The following is a 19108-nucleotide window of genomic DNA, read 5'->3' as shown; positions in this document are numbered from 1 at the left end:
GTGCGAGTTTTTGTTCATTTATATATATATACTATATATATATATAAAAATATATATGTTATATATATAAATATTTTTATATAGTGTGTGTGTCTAGTGTATACACACATGCATACTTTGCAATTGTTATTTGCCTTCTGTAGTATGACTGTCAAGACTGGGCCATTTTGATTTTGGGTCATTTTCACTCCACTTCTGGAGAATTTTGGAACCAAAGGGAGTACTGATGGTCAGAGGGATTAAATGCATTGTCTAAATAACAGCAGAGCTGGTTCTCTGACTTTCTCTTCCTACTAAATGTGATCAGATGAAAGTTATGTAATTGCCACCTTGTCCTCTGACAGCTCTGGGAGGAAGTATTTTATCTTCCTGGCATAAATGAAATTGTGTGTCTGTGGTTTGCTATGATCTATGCGGTTGGCCAGACGAGATGGGTAAACAATCACTGGTGTCACATCAATCATACCAGATAAGGGCTTGTATTTTATATGGATAATGGCTTGAAGGTCACCAGGAGTTATTTTACAGATGGTTGGGAAAAAGGAATGACACACTGTTGGTCCTGCGTAGCATCCCTGACTTCTGAAGGAAAGGAGATAAATGGGGAAGGAGGTTTTTGAACACTGTAAATATTACTGAGAAAGTTACAGGGAAACCACGATACGCTAGAAACAAAACTATGAAGGGATTAAACATTCACTTTTCAAGTGAAATCTGTAATCTTAACTCCAGAAATAAGTGAAACACAGATTTCCCGCGTCCCCTCTTAGATATATCACTCACGGCACTGACTTCTTTGGCATTTTGATCCAAATATTACATTTTCAATTCTGGTCTGTTTTATTTTAGCCATGTCCGGTGTAGATTAGAAAAAGGAAATGCAGACAATAACATTTTTGCCTTAGTCTTGGAGACTATTCATGCATTATTTTTAAAAGGTAAACTGATGGAAATTATTGTTTCCCATTTACATTTCTTTTGTATTTCTTTCATCTTTCCTATGCCGAAAGGGTCAAATAGAGGGCTTAGATCCCTCCCCAGTGAAACACGGTAGAATAAAAAATTTACAACAGCAAAGGTGAATTACTTTCTCTGAATGGTTCACTAGGATGCTGGCTTTATTTGCTGCCTAGAGGGGCATGTATTTCTTAATTAGATGAGGTCAGCTCATCTAGGTTCAATATTACTTTTTGAAAAAAAAATCAATAATAACTCTAAAATGAAAAAGAATTATTGGTAGATGCAAAAGCATGAGACAGTGAAGATGGGATTGGGGGGGTGTTTGATATCATGCTGTTTATTTTTATCGTGTATTATAGCCACCAAAGGAAATACAGCAAATGTCTAATCTTGGTTCCATTCATCCTTCTGCCTGAAATATGTTTCCTATACCTCAGGATAAAGATGTGACTTTCTCACTGTGGGCTCCTTTACTGCCATTGTGCCCTGAGATGCACTTGATGTTATCACCCAGCTCTTAATATACAGGATAAAAGCTATGGAAACACACAAATACTGTATCTTTGCAGCCTGTGAGTCAAGGAAATTCTCTTTATTTTAGAACAAGTGAAAGTGCCTCTTTTCTGTTGGTAAATTGGAGGCTGGCTTTCAGTGGGCTATTAAGAGAGTCTTCAAATACAGCCAACACTTATCAGAAGTTAGAGCACAAATAAGTACTCCTCTAAGAAGGAAGAAGGTAAAATCTGCCACAACCCTTTAGGGCAAAGAACTCTAACACACCACCTCCAGGCTTTTCTTCTGGCTTGGGGACTGGAGCGTGTTGCCTGCCTGGTCTTCGGGAAATGGCATGGTAGAGAGAGAGCTTAGGACAGTCTGGATTAGTGGACAGTCTCCTGCCACTCTAAAGGTGGGGTTTTTGCTGCAAATAGTCCAGGAAAACATGACCGCTACTCAACTCTTGCATTTTAGAGACACCATAGCATTCCATTTCCTTGCTGGAAGGGTGTTCTGGCATTCCACTTCCTTGAAATGCCTGGAAAGGGAATGATTCCATACATTTATTCTTGACAACCAACAGATAGTAAGTAGGGATGAGTGCTCCGAAGTCCTGGATGGGCAAACTGGAAGACCTTATATAATAATATAAACATATACATGATATGTTTATTTATTTATATGTATATATATATACATATATTATATGTATATATATTTATATATTATGATAGTAATACATATAAACTATCATAAATGCATATATATATTACCTTATATATAACACTGTAACAGTAGTTCCTGGCACATAGGGAACACTAACAGTAGCCATATTTTTGTTGTTGAAACACAAATGATTCCTTGACATTAAGAGGCATGAGAAGAGAACATATTTACCTTGAATTTTATCCCTCATATCATGAGCTTGCTCCACAAGGTATGTTGCGTGGTTAATGGTATCCATACTTTCCTTCTGAGCCAGCTTGCCCCTTCTTGAGACTTGACTTCCCTGCAAATCATTCATATAAACAGCAGCTTAAATTTTACGAGAAGGGAACGTTCTACCTGTGCGTGCAAAGGTGGGTGGGCGTAATGTATTCCATAAACATAAATTTCCTTGGCGTGTGGAAGTTATATAACATATAAAATGGCCCCAGAAATCGCACATGAAGGCTGATGGGATGACCAGCTTTAGAATCGCAGGATGCTATAAAATCAGCTGTGTTCCTATGCCATCAGTCACAGTCCGGTCCAAACCAACCGCCTTTCATATGCAATTTACCCTTGGAATTTTTACTGTAGCTCACAGTTCCAGACTAGGAAGTGACCCAGGTCTGCTGACCAATCTGACTTTGTGCTAGCAGAAGAGCTTAGAGTTTCACAGGGGCAATTGTTGAGAAAGCAGGCAGACCTTGAAATGCTCTCTGTGTCCAGTGGCTCCTGGGTGGTCCAACCAGCGCTGACACTGAATGACCACAGAGATTTAAAGGATTATGCTGACTGGGCTCAATGCTGTTTTCGGTGCCGTGTTCCAAATTCCCATCAACACTGATGGCACTCGGGTACAAATAACCACTCAGGCAGACTTGGCTTGGAATAAATGAGACTCTTCTCTGAGAAGTGGACTCCGTTCTCTCCATTAGGGAGTTTCTGTTTCCGAGCTCCCAGGTAGTATTTGTCAAGATGAAATCCCGACTCAAATGTAGCTTCTGGAAGCACGGGTGGGTGTGTATATGGACGTGCATATTTCTGCGTGTGTAAGGACAGAAGCTCATCTAAGAAACGGCTCAAGGCCAAGACACTGGCCTGTATGCTTGGCGTTGGGGACGTGTCCTGTGTACTTCCTTTCAGCATTAGAAAGGTTGGCTCATGGGCTATATATAAGTGGAGGAGGAGTTCTTTTGTCTGAACTTGGTAGATGTCCGTTTGCCTCATCTGGTGCTTTTCAGGCTCGGTTCACTACCAAAGTGCTGTGGCATCTGAGCGGACTGCAGGGTGGTCTACCCCCCAGCGTGCTTGTAGACCTGCTGCACAGTTTCACCGGGAGAGGGGAGTGGCTATGTCCTCCAGGGTTCCAGCCAGAGGATTATGCCATGATTTTACCTGGAAAAGCTCTTAGGCTTCCCAGGCATAATCCACAGAAGGGGCCCTTAGTCAAGGAAGACAAAGCAGAAATGGTATCAGAGCAAACACATGCCCCAGAGGATTTTTATCAAGCCAGTCCCAGACGCCTTCCGTATAAAGCTCGCTGGGCAGCAGTAATGCGACCATCAGACGCTTCCCGAAACAGTGGGTTCTCTGAACTAACCGACACCGGCATTCTGAGTCATTGGCGTTCCTTCCTCCAATGCCCGTCTTCCTCTTGCCTTGTTCTCATGCTTTCCAGAGACCCAAAGTCTGTGCTCATTTTAAAATCATATGATGCAGAAACTAAGATGAATCTTATTCTGACGTCACCCCTCCCTGCTTCTAAAATTTGTGAACACAAACATTTAAAACACCTAGAAATTTTCAACAGGTTGATTTTTGATATATATGTGTTGTGCTTTGCAAATATAATTTATATATTTATATATTATATATATTTTATTATATATATTATATATTATATTATATATTTATATTTATATATATTATATATTTATATATTTAACTTTGGCTTCATCCTTCAAAGAAAAAGGCCTATTGTAATTACTGTAGTCGTTTAACTTACTTCTTTTAAGGAAACTTTGAATTGAAGCAATGGAGGGCAGGGAGGCTGGACTGCGTCTAAGAACACTTCTTTCCGACAAACACCAGAGGGCGCTGAGACACACACTATATATTTGACCAAAGACAGGTAAAGAGGACCGCCTATCACTTTTAAATTGCACTTACTGGCCCTAATAGATAGTGATGCCTTATTTGAAAGTTTTGTTTTTGTTTTTTTTTCTGTAGCTTTGCTTATGGAAGAAAAATAACAGTATAGTCCTCTGGTCAAACAGATGCACCTTGCTTTAAGAAGAGCTGAAATTAAAAAATTAACTGACAGCTATAAACTGATGAATGGTTCGCATTACAAATAGATGAAGCATTTACTCCCCTCAACAGCAAAGTCTCCTTGTACATGTTTGACATAAAAGTGACAAGAACTTTTTGGTAATACATTGCATGGAGGGGAGTGTATCTAGATTGCTGATTAAAAACAGCAACAAGGGGGGCGCCTGGGTGGCTCAGTGGGTTAAGCCGCTGCCTTCGGCTCAGGTCATGATCTCAGGGTCCTGGAATCCAGTCCCACATCGGGCTCTCTGCTCAGTGGGGAGCCTGCTTCCCTCTCTCTCTTTGTCTGCCTCTCTGCCTACTTGGGATCTCTGTCAAATAAATAAAAATCTTAAAAAAAAACAAAAAACAAAACAGCAACAAGGGGAGCCTGGGTGGCTCAGTGGGTTAAAGCCTCTGCCTTCAGCTCAGGCCATGATCCCAGGGTCTTGGGATCGAGCCCCACGTCGGACTCTCTGCTCAGCGGGGAGCCTGCTTCCTCCTCTCTCTCTGTGCCTGCCTCTCTGCCTACTTGTGATTTCTGTCTGTCAAACAAATAAATAAAATCTTAAAAAAAAAAAAAACAAAACAGCAGCAACAACAACAACAACAAAACAACCGGGGCGCTTGGGAGGCTCAGTCCTTAAACGTCTGCCTTCGGCTCAGGTCACGATCCCAAGGTCCTGGAATCGAGCCCCGCATCGGGCTCTCTGTTCAGCAGGAAGCCTGCTTCTCCCGCTCTCACTCCCCCTATTTGTGTTCCCTCTCTTGCTGCGTCTCTCTCCGTCAAATAAATAAAATCTTAAGAAAATTAAAAAAAACAACCAGACTAAGTGAGGATGATGATCAACATGCAGGATGATCATATATGTTATTGCTTATGCTGTGACCCTTTTCAAAGTGAAAGGGGAAACTTCTAGGAATCACTCTGGGAGACAAGCATAAATATGGACAGCACCGGACGCAACAGTAGTGGGAATACTGGTGTGCCATTTCAGAATGTGTATAGGGATACCTACTGTGGGTTTCCCTACCTCCTGAACACAGATGGCTTCTAACAACTTTTCCAGACTGTATCTCTCCTCTGAGCTACAGACTCAACTCTTTCTCTAACTACCCTCTGGTTAGTTAGTAGAAACAGCCAGACTAAACCATTCTGTAACTTTATTTTTTGATATTTCTTTGTTTATTTATTTATTTAAATGTAATCTTGAACTCACGACCTTGAGATCAAGAATTGCAGGGATGCCTGGGTGGCTCAGATGGTTAGGCATCTGCCTTTGGCTCAGGTCATGATCTCATGGTCCTGGGATCGAGCCCTGCATCTGGCTCCCTGCTCGGGCGGGGAGTCTGCTTCTCCCTCTCTCTCCGCATTGTCCCCCCTGCTAGTGCTCTCTCGATCTCTCTGTCAGATAAATAAATAAAATCTTAAAAAAAAAAAAAAAAAAAAGACTTGCATGTTCTACTGACTAAGCCAGCCAGGGGCTCCCATTCTGTAATCTTAGAGTAGTCATTTCTCCAAGCCGGAGATTTCCTCCTTGTTACTCCTCGTGCTCATTGGTCACCCAGTTCTTCCTGTGCCTGCCATTCTTGCCTCTCTTCCTGTTCCATACGATCACAGTCTTGACTGATACCTGATCACTGTAAATTCTTCTCAAATGAAGGCAAGGTAGCCATCAACCAGGCTTGTCCAGACTCCAGAGACCGTTCTCCAGACTAGTGTTATCCGTATCTTCAGAGTTCTTCACTCGCTAATCCATCATTCCCTGCCGAAGAGGGATGTTTTCGAAATTTCAAATCTGATCAGTTCATGGTTCTATGTAAATACTTCGGTGTTCTCCAAAGTCCACGGGATGAAGTCCGCATGTTCCTGAGTGTGGTGGTCAAGGTTCCTCATGATCTGGCCTCTGAGAACTTCTTCAGCACTATCTCCTGCTCCTTGCCTTGTAGCTAATCTTTTTTTTTTTTTTTTAAAGATTTTATTTATTGATTTGACAGAGAGAGAGAGAGAGATCACAAATAGGCTGAGAGGCAGGCAGAGAGAGAGGGGGAAGCAGACTTCCCCCTGAGCAGAGAGCCCAATGTGGGACTCGACCCAGGACCCTGAAATCATGACCTGAGCCGAAGGCAGAGGCTTAACCCACTGAGCCACCCAGGCGCCCCGCAGCTAATCTTTACTAGGCCATAGCTAAAGCTTTTCTAGTTCTAAGAACACGCTATGAATATCTATCTTTTTGCTCTTGTGGTATTTTCACTTGCTTGGAAGTACTTGATAAACTCCTGGTCATTTTTAAATATGTAGGTCAATACTCAACTTCTCTGAGAATCATTCCCTCCTGTAGCCCTAGTGAGCAAGTTCATTATTTTTTCCTCAGAGTGCTCTCTTTAGCCCCTACCATGCCTCTCTTATTGAATGCTATGTGGTAATTCTTTTGTTTTATGTATGTTTTCCCTGCCAGACTGTGAGCCGCTTGAGAGCAGGGTTTATGCTATATTACTATGTTCATTTCAGTATCCCTAGCAGCTAGCACAATCACTCAGACACCAGGTATTAAGTCATGCTTTGGGGATTGAAACATATTCTTATTTTTTGTCTTACATTTTTGTCAGGATCAGAGATGAGGTTCAGGTGCTTTTGATGTACATAGGTGACCTGCTTTCCTTCCAGTCCTAAACATCTCTTGGATGCGTTGATAAGCAAGGAGTTTTGTTGTGGCTGAAGGGGTAGGGTGGAGGTGGAGGAGACAGAGGAGTGGAGCGGAGGAGGCAGCACCTCCCGAGCCAGCCCTTGGAGACTGGGCTCTGTGACTTGGGGCTCTGCATTTTAACATCAAGGTCCAGTTGGCAAGAGGCAGCGCTGAGACTGAGAGGGCCACCGCCTCCACTTCTGCTTACAGCCTAGTACCACTCCGACTTTGAGCATGGTGGCTTGGGAACGTGGGAAAGTGGAATCTTGACATTGTGTTTGGCGCTTTCTTACAGACAGGATCAGCAGTGGTGGAAGTGACGTCCTTTCAAGCAGGGGCTATTTGTGAATACAAATGGATGGACACCCTTTAGGAGGTTCCCAGAAGTAAGAGGGTAGAAAAGGGCTGTAGAATTTTCCAAAAGTGGGGCTAGAGGACTTAGTGATGAAGGTTGGGACAAAAGCAGTCACTTTAGATTAATGTGAATTGTGAGATTTGGGTCTCATGATTTATGTGACAATTTGCAAGAAGGTATTTTCAAGTTTCAAGAGGAAACATTACTGTCATTTAAAAAAAAAAATCACTGTGGGAACCTACAGTGAAATCCTGCAGTCTATTTAAAGGCAAATATTAGTCACTTGTGTGGTAGAAGACTTCGTAAGGCAACTCTGTTCTTAAATCTTTCTGAGAATCAATCACAGACTTTTCTAGACTAAAGGATTGAAGGATGCTTGAGAAATCATTAAGACCAGTTCTGGGCATTTGTTTCAAAATGTTTTAGCAGGTTCTTACACCATCTGGACTGTTGTTAGAAAGACCTTATTTTCAATAAGAGTCAGTGGAAACAGCTGAAAGTTTCAAGTGCTTTATCATCAACCTCCTGCTTTGGTGGTCTGTTCTTGGAGCCCAAGAGCCTTTTCTGTTGTGATGTCACTTTTAAGCTCATGCTATTTTCTTCCTGTGAACGTCTGCATTTAAGTTACACCAGAAGTGGAAAAATTGTACAACAAAAGGATCGGTAACTCTGTGTCTGAGCGGTAAAAGGAACTAATCTCGGTGAAAATATTTTCTCAAGAATTGAGACACTTTGGGCAAATTCCAACCATGATACCGAAATGAAAAAACAATGAGTTTTTCAGAGATTTCTTTCCTGGTATTTCCTTTGAAACTTAAGAGATCTCACCGCTTTCTACATATGCTTATGGTTGGATTAAAATGCACCACTGTGTAGGAAAGAAGGACACAATGTTCATACACATTTCAAAGTAGTTGAATCTTCCAAAGATCCAATTAGAATAATCCATGTTTTTAGAACATAATCTTTTAAAGGTTTAAGATGTACAAGTTCAAAAGAGATTATCAGAGTTATTTTAACCATTATTTTTGCAGAAAATAAGAACTGTTTTTGAAAAGAACTTCAGTATTTTATAATATCAAACACCAGCATCTGAAAGTAGAAATTCCAGAGTACTCTGGGCAGTACTGGTAGAGCATAATTAGGGGGAAAAATGCGTCAAACATTTTAATATGTAAAATATGGCACCTCGTGGCTTAGTTATATTTTTCTTTATTAGTACAGATGATGGATATTTTTCCATTAGGCTCCCGGGGAGTGTATTTAATACTCTTTCGTATTCACTCTGCTCCTGTTTTAGTGTTTTTCTTGTTAATTTGTGAGAGCTTTTACAAGCCATATTTCCCTCAATATTTTTCTTGGTCTAGGTGGCTTTTTCATTTATTTAGTTGTCTTACTGGGTATTTGAAATTTTATCTTATCAAATCTATTACCTCTTTTTATTATAACTTTTCATGCTCTATTTAAGCACACTGGTATTTCCTTTCAAGGTTTAACAATTATTTAGCTCTGCTTTCTTATGGATTTGAGATTTAAACTCGAGTTTTATTCTGTCTGGAATTTATTTCAGTGTATGGTATAAAGTGAAACTTGAAAGTGATTTTTTTTTTCCCTGTCAACCTGCAAAACTGTTTTCTCAGCATGGTTCTTCTTTCCTTTTATTACTTAAGGCATCCTTTAGCAAATATTTAAATTTTATCTTCTGTATAATAAAGTTTATATCTGGGCTCTCTACAGCTCTTAGCCATAAAATGTTATGGCAAACAGCTGACCAACTATCCTAATTGAAACATATATCAACCATATTAAGCAGCAGCAGATACAATGAAAGTTCCCCATAAACATAGTTTTCCAAGGAAAGCAATCAAAACGGGAAGAGACTGTAGAGACCAAGTACATTAACTTTCTCCACAGATCTTGCCTTGATTTATTTTAAGGCATGTGGGTCACTGCATTTTTCCTGCACTGTGTTAAGCCTTGATCATTTGTGACTAGCCAGGCTCACCCCAGCTAAATCCTTTCTCTGAAGGCAGTCCCAGAAACTGAATACGTACCCTTTCCGCTAATTCTTCCACGTCAGACAGAAAGCTTTTCATTGTGTTCTCAGCATTGTTGATTTGTATCTTACTTAGGACATACTGGTTTTCTCTTTCTGACAATTTTGTCTGTGGAAAAAAAAAAGTTTTGAAAATAATCAGTAAATGTGCTCACCAAGTTTTGAAAACTATACATAAAAGGGGGCTTGGGTGACTCAGTTGGTTAAGTGTCAACTTTTGGTTTTAGGCTCAAATAGTGATCTCAAGATCCTGAGATCGAGCCCTGCCTTGGGCTCTGCGCTCAGTCTACTTAAGACTCTCTCCCCCTCTGCCCCTCCCACTGCTCTCTCTCTCTTCTCGCAAATAAACAAATCTTAAACACACACACACACACACACACACACACACCACTTTCAGTACAAGAGGACCCAGAGCAGAATGTGAGCTTCTGTTACCAGTCTGAAGGCTGCTGTAAGCTGGTATGAAAGTTGGGGTCTGCACAAGGGTTCCAAAGGCCTTCAGGGCTGAAAATTCTGAAAGCTCTGCTCCCTAGGCCGGAGACCTTGACCCCGGTTGTGCTCACCATGGAGGAAGGGCTCATTTTTCTAATTTCACAAAGGCACCCTTTAGACTGGTGGAGGCCCAGGCTGTCTGACCTTTACAATTTCTATTTTGGCAGGCCCTGGAGGAAATGATCAACCCACAGAGATCCGTGTAATGGGAAATGGAGTTTGGAAATTTACTTTATTTTTATTTATTTATTTATTTGTAGAAGAAGAGCAACCCTCTTTATTTCAGATCGTTTACCCTTTCTTTTCCATTTTTGAGGAGTTTGGTCTAATGTAGCTTTACCTGGATTACTTTGGAGTAAGCCTTTCAATCCTGGCACTGATTTCCTGTTGGCTCTAATTACACTTATCTTGAAGTTGTGCTGTTGAGGAAAGAGTTCAAGTGGTATCAAGAGGCTTGAGTCTGGGCAACTCCTCTGAGAACTAGTGCCTCCATGTGTCCAAACAGATGAGTGTGGATAAGAATGATTCCTAAGTTTAGAATAGAATGTTCATAGAAGTCCATCCAGCTCTATGATTTCATGATTCCTACTTTACTTTACATTTTGCATATTTGGCCAATTGCTGTCGATATCATTTATTTGCCCCTCTAAAAAGTAGAGTAATGAGCACCTTCTAAGGTAGGTACTTTTGCAACTTCTCTACACATAGTGCTTGGTGAATTCTCTTAACAACCCAGGAGGTTGGTACAATAATGATCCTCAGTGCCGACGGAGAAAACTGAAGAATGAACAGGTTAAATAACTGACCCAAGGTCACATAACTAGTAAGTATCAGAGCTGGGATCTGAATGCAATCCATCTGGTTTCAAAGTTAATGCTCTTAACCATTATGTGAAATTGACAGAGTAAAAATCTGTGCCAGTATTAATTCCATTATGCTTTCAGTTAATTATTACTGTTTTAAAAAATAACTGTTGGTTGTGACAGAGCCCATAATTTAGAGGGGGAAAAACACATCTTAAAGTTTAGGTATAGAAGCACTGTTCTAGTCTACTGGTTTTGACTGTTGTCTGACTGTGTATAAGGTATTAACCCCTAGACCTGCGAGGAGACACTGAGCAAGGATGTCTGTGTGCTTCAGCGTGTGTGTGGATGGGAAGATGGGAGAGACCGTGTGTCAGTAAGAAGGCAAGGTAAGGGTGGGAGAGAGAGAGGGAGAGAGCAGGAGAGAGGTTTCTAGAGAAACTCCTCAAAGCACTGGAAATTGAGGTAAAGGTAATGGTAAGTTTGTGGTAAGGACCCAAATAACCAATGTACATTTCTACCCAGGAAGTAAGAGTGTTTTCCTTCCCTCAATAGATTGGTACATAGAAACTGCTTGTTTTAGTTGTTGCCTTCTCCACATTGACTTCTTTTATACGTGGCAGCTCTTGCTTTAGATCGAAGCTCATGGTTACAATAAACTTTTTCTCATTTCCTAGTCTAACAACCCATCTGTAATACAGCCATGGGACTCAGATGACAGAAGGGGTAGGAGTTATAGGAGCAATCCTGTAAGACCAGCAGGGGATACAGCTGAAGGTACAACGTGGCCGCCTACCTTGAGGAGGTGGATGGTGGAGTTGAGTTCATTCACGTGCCTATGGGCAGCCGCACCGGATGAGACACTCAACAGACCGGATTTGCTTTCTTCAATGGAGAGTGCCGCTAATCGAAGGTCATCAATCAGATCCCAGATGCACTTATCACAGCCTGGAGGTAAAACGGACGTGTTATTTCTTTAAAACTGAAAGTCAGCCAGGAAGCATGTGCTCTAGTAGATCATTACGTCTACTTCTTTCGTTAATATTATTTTTACGTTTGTTTCCTGAGGAGCTGTTCTGGGTCACAGAACCAATCCTTACCCTCAAAGCACACTGGAGTCCAAAGTGACTCAAACTGTACATCGGGCACTATCCTCACTGAAAACCTAACAAAACGAACAGCGCGTGCAACTGGGCAAGTAGGCTGTCGTGGACACCGGTTGCTGAACTGAGAAAGAGAGGGAGCATAAAAGGGCAAGCCATTTGCAAGGTGGGTGGGGGAGGAGAAGCACACTCTCCACTTTTCCTTAGTGGTGGGACAGCCCTCTGGGATGGCTCTCTTCATGTCAGGCTTTTGCTTGGCGCCCGCTGGTGAAGTCGGCTGTTTGGTAGGCACCCCCTCTTTCCTATACCTGTTCCAGGGCTGGCTCAGCGCCTCTGCATGGCCTGACCTCATGTCTGGACAAACACTTCAGCCAGAAGGGGCTCTGTAGAATGTCACTGTTTGTGAATATCTGCTCAGCCTGGGCATGTGGCGAAGTAGGTCGTAGTTTCTCCCCACTGCTCGCATTTCCGATTTGAGATCCGCTTACCGCTGTCATCACCCTCGTCCCCCACCCTCCGCTGCTCCTGGGAGGCCCAGTGCCCACTTGTGCGCACTAAGGAGGACAACAGACTGTGCTTTGAAACCTGTTTGACCCAGTCTCTGAAACTTTTCTGTTCCCAATCTCTATTCCTCAGACTCTGCTCTTTTCTAGAGAACCAATAAATGAAGACTGAGTGTTAATAGTTGTTAATTTGTTAATTTGTTATTTGAAGTTTAACATGGTCTTATGTATACGCTGTAAGAATCAATTATAGCCTTTTCTAGACGAAGGGTTTGAAGGATGCCCAAATAGTCATTAAGACCAGCTTCGGGCTTTTGTTTGGAAGTGTTTCCATGGGTTCCTGCACCACCAGGACTGCTCATGGTTTGATTGATTGGAATGACAGAGAAATCCAGGAAAGTAAGACTTCAGCTCCATCCCATAAGGCCTGAACATTTTTTTCTGCTGTCATTTCCATTTTGGAGTGATGTGGGAAAAAGCCACTTAAGTCGCTTAGTGTCTTGGTTTCCCTAGTGTTATAAAGCGTTGTCTGTATGTCACATCTGAGGACTTGAAGAAATGACATAGAAAAAGGAGGTAAAATGAACTCGGTCACTAGGAATTGTGCCTCTGACTCTGCCTTTGCCCACGAGGTAAGATGCTGAATTTAAAGGCTTCATAAAATAAGTTTTCTAAAATAAGAGTTGCTTCCATGTAAATCACCCATTTTGCCAATTGAAATCAAGTAGCTTCCGCGTAGGGTCCACTTGGTGGAGGCAAAGACAGGGTTAAAGCCAGGAGGGGGACTTAAGCAGTTTGCAGAGAGGGAATTGCATAGCTCTTCTTGATCCTACACCTGCAGCACATTAGAGAAAGTGGGGTTAGTCAATCATGTACTGTTATTTTTACTTATGGTTGGGCAGTCCATGCCTGTAGGGGGTTCAAAACCTTCTTCCAAGCATTCTCCGGTTACGCTGTCACAGGGGCCTCCCCCACAACTGCACACTGTGGGAAACAAAAACAAGAGGTTAGGGATTTGTTTCTTGATACTTTAGATATGGCAGAGTTTTCCTGGTTTCTAGAAATACTGGCTATCAGTATATAGTTCTTCCAATGGGGATTAATTATACTCTTCCTTATGATCGTGTAGAGTGCGTGATGTAGAGATTATGCCCCTTACCCAATTTAGCCCAGCCCTGGGAGATATTCAAAGGTAGTCCTGGGGCAAAAGTAAATCTACATTTTCTAGGACTCCTCTCCCAACTTTCTGGGATTCTGGCATGACTGTGCAATTGCTTCAGTCCAAAAAGATCCTGGGAAGTTTCACAAAGTACAAAATGATCCCGGAACCCATCATTCAACCGGAATTTGAGAGCTCTCCTTTCATCACAGACTGATTCTCCAGTTTAATCCAACTCCAGGGTTGATCATTGCCAGGTGTGAGGGAGGAGCAGTACTGTGGGAGGGAGGGAGGAGGCTCAAGAACGATTTTTGGCTCCCACAGTGCTTGACCCTTGGTAAGGCTGACTCCAAACCCCCAAATGATAGCTATCAGTGGGATGACTAGGAATAATGTCGTGGAAAGAATCGGGAACATATTTATGCGAATTTAGAAGACCTGAGAGCCCATTATGAATCTACTGATGATTTCCAAGAATGTTTTTTGGAAAAAAAAAAAAACCCAAAACCAAAAACAAAACCCCGATCTCATCAGACTGCTCATTTTCCACTGAATTTCTCAGTAGCAATTCATTTGTAATATTTAAAGATTTCCTAAGCTATCTATGCGAACCATCAGCTGGGATAGTATTGTGAATACTAGAGGGGAGCCCACCTCTTAACTGTCTTTACAGAACAATCATTAAAAAAATCAGTTTCAAGAGGAACGTACATTTATTACATTTCGGCTGTGTGATGTTCCACAAAATGTAGATTTATTAAACAATTCAGCAAGATTATACTTAATTGCTTCTAACATTAGCATCATTTCTAATGGTGACCTGCATTTATGTGGTATAACATAAGTTTAGCAAATGTTTTGAGAACTGGAGCATCGATGTCTAAGGCTTTGATTTTGCCAATAACCTTTCAGACACCTGCCTGACCGAACCCAGAACTCCTTTCTTGCCTCTGGTTTTATGCCTCAGGGCACCTGGCTTTCTTATAGACAAGTATACTTTTATTGTGACTTCTGCAGATCATATGTGCCTTCTCCTCAACTTTAAACTCTTCACTTCTTAAAACCTTTTCAGGTGGTAATCAGCTTCTGGGAGGGGAATTCCAGTAGAAGCATGCCCCAAGGGCACAGTGCCTCCTCACCCTGCTTCCTCTTAGTCACAAAAGAGTAAGAAATATTCAGTCTCAACCTTCTTTTGCTCCTAGAAAAAGGCAATTTAACTTTATTTCTGAAGATGTTCACTCTATGCAGCAAATGGATTAGAGAAATCATGAATAAAATTTGTACATTTTGGTCCGACTGAAGTTTAACCAGGAAGATTTCTTATACTGACCCTGCACTATTTACACTGACAATTTGAAGACATTGGGGGATGACTAAACTGTACCGTTGGCTTGCTAATCTATTTCACGAAGAAGTCAGTTTTAGCAGACACAACTGGTAAAAAGGACATAGCTTCCAGAATAAGAAAACAGAGGTAAATCTTTCAAGTTTTCATTCAGAATTCTGGTCAATGATAGGTAATTCATGGAAGGCTGATTCACTTCTTTGATCAAAATTGGAAGACTAGGGGCACCTGGGTGGCTCAGTGGGTTAAACCTTTGCCTTCGGCTCAGGTCATGATCTCAGGGTCCTGGGATCCAGCCCCACATCGGGCTCTCTGCTCAGCAGGGTGCCTGCTTCCTCCTCTCTCTCTCTGCCTGCCTCTCTGCCTACTTGTGATCTCTGTCTGTCAAATAAATAAATAAAAAATTAAAAAATTAAAAAAAATTGGAAGACTAGACGATAAGGTGAAAGTTCATTTGTGAGATGGTCTCATGGTTTATTCTACCCTTGAGCTAAGTTGTACTAGTAGTTTTGATAATAATGTCTAACCCTGGTGAGTATAGGGTGCACATTCCTAAGTATAGGGTGCACATTCCTAAGAACCTGCATTGCCCTGGCAAAGTGACAAGGGGGTACTTGCCGTATTTCCCCAACATCGGTCCATCTAAATTCAGTGTACGTGCTGGCCACGATCTGCAGTACCGTACCTGCACAGTTCTTGGCTATCCTGGCATCCCCATAGTAGCCAGGGGCACAGCGTTCACACTTGAAACCCGTGGTGTTGCGTAGGCAATTTCTACACTGGCCGGTGACCTCATCACAATCTTCAAAGATCAGGTTGGGATCTGAATTTCCACTGCAGTCACATTTCTTACAAGTGCTTCCAATCAGCAAGGGGTTTCCATAGTAACCCGGGGCACATCTGAGGCAAAAATAACAGGTAAAAATTTAGCAACCATAGTTTTTCTTCTCTTTATCTTCTCTCCTACCTAAAAGAATGTATAGTGAATATGTGTGGATTGCCCTCCCAGAATTCGTTTCTACTTTTCCATCTTCCTAATAGGGACAGACTTTGTTTTTAAAGAACCACTCACTCTTCCCTATTGTGTTGAAGTCCATCCAGTTTTGTCAGACCTCCAGATGCACGAACGTCTAGACAGAACTAGCGTGGGAGCATTTTTGGTCACCTCAACCACTATGGTATGTGGCTGGCATATGATCGAGAGGTGTCGGATATGCTAACTGTACTGTAGGGTCGCAGTACTAGGGCACAGCTGAGAATTGTCCTGGCCAAAATGTTATTATCTGTATTGAGAAACACTGGTATAAATCACCAACTGCCTTGCTCTAGTGAATTGTTCAGAGAACCTAAACCTGAGCCACTTAGTGCCTGGCATTGTCCTGGCTAATATGTTTGGCTGAGAAGTGATTCATTCAGAGTGTAGCTCAGGGCTCTTGCTTGAGGGGTGTGGGAAGGCATTCTCTCCATCCGCAGGTGAATGAAGAGGCAGGTAGCACTCAGCTCTGGCAGCCATCTTGTGATGGAGGGAAGGCAGTGTGGAGACAAAGCAGACGGCATGGCTGAAAGTACCACAGATATATTAAGTTGGAGCCCAGATGGCCATTATGGTGGACATTTTAATATGTGAGCCTACAGAGGCCAGGCACCAAACTGCCTTTGTTGTGGGGGCAGAGATGGTGCCTATGGTCATGCCAGCTGGGTCGTTAATGATCGGTTGGAGAGTAGAGGCCAAAATCCATCTAGCCTTTGCTGGACTTGCTAAGCTGTGCCTTTTGGTGGGGGCGGGGGGGGGGGCTACTCCTGCTCAGAGGAAGAAATGCTTTTCTCTACTTTTCCCAAAGGTGCCTGTGGGCCAGGGGAGGCCCTATTGGGAGTGGTGGGACCACAGGCCCTGTCCAAGGGGGTAGCTGCTATTCAGCTCCTGTCAACTGTTTCCACACTGTGGCCTTGAAGGAATGAAGGATCTGTGTTGCCAGACCTTCCTATTTTTAAAACAAAAAAGTTGAAGTTTGGATTTTTATGTGAAATCACAGTTTTTAAAGGTTGGCTCAAACTTTGTAAGAATACTGTATGAGCCAAGCTATAGATGTTTTCTGGCGGGCTACAGCCTCCTCTTTGCTGTGACCCTAAACTAGTGTCAAGACTGGCTAACTGGAGCGGAAGAGGCTTTGGGAGTGGCTGGAAAGAATGTGTAGTCACCCCTTCATGGAGCAGAAGGTCAGGCACAGGAGTGGGTTCTCATGTGAAAGAGAAAAAGAAAGGAAGCCCACAGAGGTTTTTGTGATGATAGCAGAGGTGGGGGAAGCCAGTGATGGCTTCAGATGCTGGGTGGACTGCGGGCTGGAATGGGGAGACCAGGCTGGTGTGTGGAGGCCCTGGGCTGGGGCGTTGGCTTTGGAGAGGAAAGCAGGAGAGGACTTTCCAAGGAAATCAGGAAGACCTGGCCAATAATAACAAGACATTACTTTTTCTTTCTTTTTTTTTTTTTAAAGGATTTCATGACTCAGAATATTTGAAAAAATAGAGAAATGAAAAAAAAATCTCCTATAATCCCAAGATCCTAACAAAATCACAGTCCGGCATTCTGCATATGTTCTTCCAGGCTTTACTCCTATGTCTCAGTTTTTGTGGTGTAGTTGTAATAATGATATACGTTCAATCTTTCCACCCTTTACTTGCATTATATCCCTTAGCTTTGCCGAGGTGGGTTTATTTAGTTACCGCAGACACCTGGGAGGTAGGCATGCAGGCCTGGCATGCTGAGGCTGAGAGGCTACTTTGGTTTTCCAGGCTCATATGGCAAGGAATTCACAGTGCGAGACCCAGACCTTCTGACCCTGATGTTCTTTCCTTCACTCCACCCTGGACCACACGGCTGCTGCTATAACCGAATGAATGAATTCATCCAACAGAGGGACGATTCATGTCTATTTTACGTAAGGCGTGGAGAGGCAGGAAGAGGAAAAACACACAGCGCGTACTCTGAAAGAACAGGAAGCGAATCCAGCACACTTACACGTAAAATCATGAACTCTAGAAATTGAAGTCCATGAAAAAGATAAGAATGAGTGTACGTGCCACACGACCCATGGAAAGACACCCCCCTGGAGGAAATGTTCAGTGAGTTTTGTTATTCATACTCATGTCTTTGCACCTCTGATTTACAGGTTCTCTGGTTCCCAAGCCAGCACAAATCATTACTCTATGGAATGCATGGCTCTGGATTGAATTTCTATATTTTGCCGCGGTTCATCAGAGAATATGAGACTCTTGGTCCCACTGAAATGGGACTCAGACCTGCCACCTCAAAGTAGAGTTGGGAATCCTGAGGTCTGGGAGTGAAGTCACGGAAGTCAGAGGACACTTACTTTCTTTACTCTGTTGAATCCCACTGCATCTGATCTCCATAGGTTGTCTCTTGGTCTTCCACAAGAGAAAAATCAAATTCTCTATTCTGCAAGTCAGAATCTCAATCACAGGGGCAACTTACTTTGAGTTTCAAGAACATCTTTTGGTGGTAGGTTCAGAGGCAATTCTGAAGTCATTGCCTAAACTTCAACCTTACAAATTTTATTGAGTAAGCATGCAAAGGTTTCTTCCCATAGAACCCTCTAATCTCTTACTTTTATAGACAAGAAAACTAGGGTGTGGAGAAGCTAAATAATTTATTCATTACTGCAGGGCTCAACCCTATCATGGGACTCCAATTTAATGCTCTTTGTGTCCCACAAGTCTGGCATTAAATGAATTAGCTAATTAATCAATTAGTGATTATAACAATTGAATAATCAAATGCTATCAATGCACCCAATTCCTACCCTCAAATAACAAATAACAAAGGTTCAAAAGGACCAGCAGTTGGAATTAGAGTCAGAACTGGAGCCTTGCTACCCAGTAGTCTGGTCCTATCTATTTTTCTCCCCCATAATCTCATTTCTAGCTTTACTAATGACTTGATTCACTCATGGAAAATAGAGCTGATAAATTTGCGTGTAAACAAAAGAACTGTGGTATATGAATATTGCCATTTCAGTTAGTGATCATATTATTTGGGCAAAATAGAAAACAAAGAAATATGTTTTGGGGGGAAAAAAGACTTTGACCCCAAACTACCGTTCTGGGAATTTCTGGA

General features: G+C 42.2%; 1 protein-coding gene across 2 annotated transcripts in view; it reads right to left on the bottom strand.

The window, feature by feature from the left end:
- The window catches only part of LAMA4 (laminin subunit alpha 4), a 148025-nt gene that overhangs the window by 71468 nt on the left and 57449 nt on the right, over nt 1–19108 (bottom strand). The window contains exons 5-9 of one of the 2 annotated variants that reach the window (XM_080805146.1): nt 15662–15876; nt 13361–13456; nt 11663–11814; nt 9570–9680; nt 2353–2464 (exon numbers count right to left, since the gene is read on the bottom strand). In XM_080805146.1, coding sequence (XP_080661272.1) covers nt 2353–2464; nt 9570–9680; nt 11663–11814; nt 13361–13456; nt 15662–15876 — 686 coding nt within the window. The remainder of the gene's footprint in view (nt 1–2352; nt 2465–9569; nt 9681–11662; nt 11815–13360; nt 13457–15661; nt 15877–19108) is intronic. The other variant, XM_080805147.1, reaches the window with a different exon arrangement.

Source organism: Martes martes (assembly GCF_963455335.1).
Source record: "Martes martes genome assembly, chromosome: 6".
Classification (NCBI taxonomy): domain Eukaryota; kingdom Metazoa; phylum Chordata; class Mammalia; order Carnivora; family Mustelidae; genus Martes; species Martes martes.
Note: the sequence above shows the minus strand (reverse complement) of the source record. Positions and strands in the feature narration are given on the sequence as shown.